Source organism: Lathyrus oleraceus, chromosome 2 (genome assembly GCF_024323335.1).
Source record: "Lathyrus oleraceus cultivar Zhongwan6 chromosome 2, CAAS_Psat_ZW6_1.0, whole genome shotgun sequence".
NCBI lineage: Eukaryota > Viridiplantae > Streptophyta > Magnoliopsida > Fabales > Fabaceae > Lathyrus > Lathyrus oleraceus.
Genome location: NC_066580.1, coordinates 214,805,744 through 214,812,109, shown reverse-complemented (window position 1 = coordinate 214,812,109; position 6,366 = coordinate 214,805,744). Strand labels below are relative to the sequence as shown.

Here is a 6,366-nt window from a genome sequence, read left to right as displayed (position 1 = left end):
GGATTATATGTCCTTGATCTTGAAGTGCCAATTTATAACATTAATACTAAAAGGATGAAACCTAATGAGTTAAATCCAACTTACCTTTGGCATTGTCGATTAGGCCACATAAATGAGAAACACATTTCCAAACTCCATAAAGATGGATTGTTGGACTCTTTTGATTATGAATCATATGAGACATGCAGATCTTGTTTAATTGGAAAGATGACAAAGTCTCCATTCACAGGAAAAGGTGAAAGAGCTAATGATCTTTTGGCCCTCATACATACTGATGTATGTGGTCCACTGAACATATCAGCCAGAGGAGGTTTTCAGTACTTCATCATATTCACTGATGATTTCAGTAGATATGGTTATGTGTATTTAATGAAACACAAATCAGAGTCCTTTGAAAAGTTCAAAGAATTCAAGAATGAAGTACAAAACCAACTAGGTAAGAATATTAAAGCTCTTCGATCAGATCGAGGTGGTGAATATTTAAGCCTAGAGTTTGATGACCATCTGAAAGAGTGTGGGATCCTATCCCAACTCACTCCTCCTGGAACACCCCAATGGAATGGTGTGTCTGAGAGAAGAAATCGAACCCTGTTGGACATGGTCCGATCCATGATGAGTCAAGCCGATCTTCCAAACTCCTTTTGGGGACATGCGTTGTTGACCGCAGCTTACACACTTAACCGTGTTCCATCCAAAAAGGTTGATAAGACACCATATGAGATATGGAGTGGTGAGAAACCACATATGTCTTACATGAAGATTTGGGGTTGCGAAGTTTATGTGAAACGACAAATTTCAACTAAGCTTGAGCCCAAATCTGACAAATGCTTATTTGTGGGATATCCTAAAGAAACAAGAGGATATTACTTCTACAATCCTTCTGAGGGCAAAGTGTTTGTCGCTCGAACTGGAGTTTTCCTAGAAAAGGATTTTGTTTCCAAAGGAACCAGTGGGAGGAAAGTAGAGCTTGAAGAAATTCAAGAATCACAAAGCATCAATACACCTATGGAGGAATTAGAGCAGGAAACACAAATGGTTGTGGAAGAGCAACCTGCTCAAGTAGAACAAGACCAGCGTAGGTCAGGCATGATACGTTACCTACCTGAGAGATATGGATATCTCATAACAGATCAAGGTGATGTATTACTCATGGATCAAGATGAGCCTGTGACCTACCAAGAGGCCATAACTGGTCCCGAGTCTGAGAAGTGGCTAGAGGCCATGAAATCCGAAATAGATTCCATGTACACGAACCAAGTTTGGAACTTGGTAGAGCCTCCTGTAGGAGTTAATCCTATAGGATGCAAGTGGGTCTTCAAAAAGAAGACTGACATGGACGGTAAGGTACATACCTATAAGGCAAGACTGGTTGCAAAAGGATATAAACAAATTCATGGTGTTGACTATGATGAAACCTTTTCACCAGTTGCAATGCTTAAATCTGTTCGGATTTTACTTGCTATCGCTGCATATCATGATTATGAAATATGGCAGATGGATGTCAAAACTGCTTTCCTTAATGGGAAACTTCTTGAGGATGTGTACATGACACAACCTGAAGGATTTGACATACCAGAAGAAACCCATAAGATATGTAAGCTACAAAGATCAATCTATGGATTGAAGCAAGCTTCCAGAAGCTGGAATCTTCGTTTTGATGAAACGGTAAAACAATATGGACTCATCAAGAACGAAGATGAGCCTTGTGTCTACAAGAAGGTTAGTGGGAGCATGATCGTGTTCCTGGTGTTATATGTAGATGACATATTACTCATAGGAAACGATGTCCCTACCCTGCAACAAGTAAAGACTTGGTTGGGGAATTGCTTTTCTATGAAGGACCTAGGTGAAGCAGCCTATATATTAGGAATCAGAATCTATAGAGATAGATCACAAAAACTGCTTGGCCTAAGTCAGAGTACATACATAGACAAAGTGCTGAGATGCTTTAATATGCATGATTCCAAGAAAGGATTCATACCTATGCAACATGGCCTGTGTCTATCAAAAACACAATCCCCTTCAACTAAGGAAGAAAGGGAACGCATGAATAAGATTCCATATGCATCTGCAATAGGATCTATCATGTATGCCATGTTATGTACTCGACCAGATGTCTCGTATGCTTTAAGTACAACGAGTAGATACCAATCTGATCCTGGTGATGCCCATTGGGTAGCTGTTAAGAATATCCTTAAGTACTTGAGAAGGACTAAGGAATCATTCTTGATATATGGAGGTCAGGAAGAGTTGGCTGTAATTGGTTACACTGATGCTAGCTTCCAGACAGATAAGGATGACTTTAGATCGCAATCTGGTTATGTGTTTTGCTTGAACGGTGGCGCTGTGAGTTGGAAAAGTTTGAAGCAAGATACAGTTGCTGATTCTACAACCGAGGCCGAGTATATTGCTGCCTCAAGTGCAGCAAAGGAAGCTGTTTGGATCAGGAAGTTCATTAGTGAACTTGGCATAGTCCCTAGCATTGTGGATCCAATTGGTCTCTATTGTGATAACAATGGTGCTATCGCACAAGCTAAGGAGCCTAGATATCACCAACGATCCAAACACATACTTAGGCGTTATCATCTCATTCGAGAGATAATAGATAGAGGAGATGTGAAAATATGTAAAGTACCTACACTTGACAATATAGCTGACCCATTGACAAAGCCTCTTGCGCAGCAGAAGCATGATGGCCATACTAGATCAATGGGCATACGGGGTATGCCTGATTGGCTCTAGTGCTAGTGGGAGATTGTTGGTGTAAGCCCTAGAGGCCAATACTTTTGGTACTTGTATCGAATTATTTATTAACAATAAAGGCATTTTCTTTATTATGGTTGATTAATAAAGTCCCTAGAATAGATAGTCCGTTTAATGTATTAAGTGTGACTTAATCATGAGAACACATTAAACATAAGGGCACTATTCTTAAAGTATCCGTAGTCAAGCTTTAATGTGAAGTGGGATAACATTAAAGCATTAAGACTATTATGTTTGTAGATTGATGATCACATCTCATGGATCATGGATAAAGAGTTATCAAGTCTTAAACATAGGTATGAATATTAGGAGTAATATTTATACCGGATTGACCCGCTATGAGAATACTATATAGAAAGTTATGCAAAAGTGTCATAAGTTATTCTCATGGTGATAATAGTGTATACCACTCTTCGACCTGAAACCACTATGGATCCTAGATGTAGAGTCGAGTGCTTTGTTGCTGATCTAACGTTGTCCGTAACTGGATAACCATAAAGACAGTTGATGGGTACTCCACGAAGCATGCTGAGGGACATGAGTGTTCTAGATGGAATTTGCCAATCCTGCGTAACAGGATAAATGTCTATGGGCCCAATATTGAACTGGACAAGGGTGACACGGTCTATACCTTGTGTTCAATATAGACATAAGGGCAAAGGGCTAATTATACACATAATTATTATCACAGGAGGTTTTGTCAGATCACATGACATTTTCGTGACTTGGGTAGCAGTGATGTGTTGCTAGATACCGCTCACTGTTTATTATATTAAATGCGTGATTTAATATAATTGCCAACGCCGTGAAAACCTATAGGGTCACACACAAAGGACGGATAGATGAGAGATAGAGTAACTAAGGAACACCGTAAGGTACGGTGCACTTAAGTGGGAGACGAAATATGGTAAGGTACCAAATACTTAAGTGATTTTAGGCATATTATAAGATATGGGCCAAAATACACTTAAGTGGGCTTTTTAGCTTGAAGCCCACACAAGTGGTTCTATAAATAGAACCCCTTGGGTAGAAGCATTGTCACTCCACTCCACTCAGACAGAAATTCAAGTAGAGACTTGGAATTTTGTTCCCCTCTTTCTCTCACTCAAAGCCTTCATTCATAACAGCTAGCACTGCGATTGAAGGAATCCGTTCGTGTGGACTGAGTAGAGATGTTGTCATCGTTCAACGTTCGTGATCGCCCCGTGGATCTGTATCAAAGGTTTTGATCATTATCAGAGATCTGAACCAAAGGTTTGAATCGCCACAAGAGGTAACGATTCTATCACTGATCATGCCCATTCGTAAGGATCACTAAATGGAGAAATTTTTAAATTCCGCTGCGCCTTGGATGGCAATTATCCTACAAAGAGACCAAAAAGACAAAATTAATGTCTATTCAGTCAAAAACCAGAATGTCAAAATTTTAGTGTTATAGAACCAAATACATACACAACTTTAAACAAGCTGAGATACAATCCAGAAAGTCAAACTAGAAAATCCAGAAAATCCAGAAAAATAAACATCAAAGCAGCAAAACATAACTGCCAAAATCCAGAACATCCATCAACACAAAGAAAAAAAAACATCATCACATGAATGGGGGCCCACTTCAAAGGAGCTAATCAGAGGAGCTTGAGCTTGTAGCTTCATCAGCATCAGAAACAAAATTGCCACTTGTCTCATCATTAGTTACAGAACTCTTATTAGAGGTTTGGGCTTCAGCTTCCTTAGCCTGTTCAATATTCTCACCTTCAACTCGCTCCAAGCTTACAATCAGGGATTCCAACGATTCTTTCCTAGTTGTTGCTACCCTTATCCCTGCACCCAGCTCTTTACACATTTCCTTCAGCTCAACAATAAGTCCACCTTTTGAGGTTGGCTTTTTCATAGCAGATGTAATGATAATGTCTTCGACATGACTGTCTTCAAACAGTTTATAGTGTATTGATAGAGCAGGTTTTCTTCTACTTGGTAGGTCATTAGTACTCAGAATCCCAGGGTGTTGACTCAGGATAATCCCACAAATCATAGAGGGAAAGGCTATAGGCAACTTCAATGCGTTAGTAGAAGCATGCTTGACAATTTATTCAAACATAAACCTACCATATTCAAATTTGAGTTTGGTTCCAACAACAAAGATAAATCTTCCAAGGGTATTAGAAATTGTGGAAATGTGGTTGGTAGGCACCCAATTTGCAGATCCTATTTTATGAAATATGTCATACTTAACAATCAGCTTCCCAACAGGAAGATGCTTTTTACTAGGCCACTCTTTCACCTGCCTTGCTGTAATTTCTCTACAAACTTCATTGCCTGTAGCTTCCAATTCACCTGCACCCTCTATACTTCTTCCCAGAAACTTGTTAATGACATTGGGAGAAAATGTGATACACTTACCTCTCACAAAAACTTTGCAAAATCCCTTGATGTTTTTATCAGCAATATCTTCAGGAATGTTAACAATGAATTCCTTAACCAATCCCTCATAGCATTGAGATAATCTAGCCACAGTCTTCATTAACCCAACATTCTTTATTAGGTCCATGACCTCTTTGACTTCAACAACATCCTTTCCTAACTCTCTCTACATCCACCCTTCTTTGAATCACAAACTTCCATTTGGTAGCACCATCTTCAAGATGGAAAGAGATATTGTCCAAATGCACAACAACAACTTTCATAGGGGACTTCCTTACAGTGGTCCTCTTCACAGGGGAGATGTCAGGGACATCTTCCTCAACATCTTCGTCAGACTCAGAAAGTTCTCTAACCTTCCTCTTCTTAACATCAACTTTGCTCCAAGATTTGGAAGGACCTACACCAACAGTATTCTTAGCTATTTTAGCTGACATCATTTCAGCCACAAATCTACCTTTTCTAGTCTTCATACGCTTAGCCACACTAGGCTTTAAGTGATGAAGTAAGCTATCATCTTGATCATTAAACCTATCATCCTCTAGGTCAATCACATTGTTTGCAGAATCATACTTCTCAGAATGTGAAGCATTGGTAGTTGTAGATGCCACAAATTTTTTACCAGACACAGTTTTCCCTAAAGAGCATAAACCTTCAGCAGCCATGTCCTTCTCAGATCTAGAGGAATCGTCATCCTTCTCACTATGAGGTTCAACCTCAGGAGAGGGGTACATTTTAGACAGGGGAGTAGAGACTCCCTTCACAGAATGTCCTTCATTAAGGATTCTAGTGACTAGGTTTCTTATGACACGATCAGTGTGGTGCATATCTTCCTTAGAACTAGTGGTATGAGTAGAGCTAGAAGGGATACTAGAGTTGTTACCTTGATTGGGGCATGCAGAAGCTGATGCATCCATGGGATGGTTTAAATCAAGGGCTTCTCCTAGAATAACAGACAGAGGGACCACATCCAAAATCTCATCATCGAGAAAGTCCATGGGAGGATGCTATCCTTATGAGTAGGCTTAATAGTTTTTTAACAAGATGGAGTTTGATGTTGTGACATCTTGACGTTTCTGTGGAAAAGTTTCAGTTTCCCTAGCAGAGGAGTTGGAAATGTTGGAGTAGGCAGTGAAGTTGCGTGTGAAAAGGTAATAGATGGTATTTCCAAGACTAGGTGATGAT

General features: G+C 39.6%; 1 protein-coding gene across 1 annotated transcript; it reads right to left on the bottom strand.

Moving 5' to 3' along the window:
• Positions 1-4,384: 4,384 nt before the first annotated feature.
• Positions 4,385-5,915, bottom strand: LOC127122644 (uncharacterized). Its single transcript, XM_051052945.1, has 4 exons — positions 5,804-5,915; positions 5,463-5,581; positions 4,955-5,350; positions 4,385-4,840 (listed from the first exon to the last, which is right to left on the bottom strand). The coding sequence occupies exons 1-4, from the start codon at positions 5,913-5,915 to the stop codon at positions 4,385-4,387; spliced, it is 1,083 nt and encodes a 360-aa protein (XP_050908902.1).
• Positions 5,916-6,366: the final 451 nt, after the last annotated feature.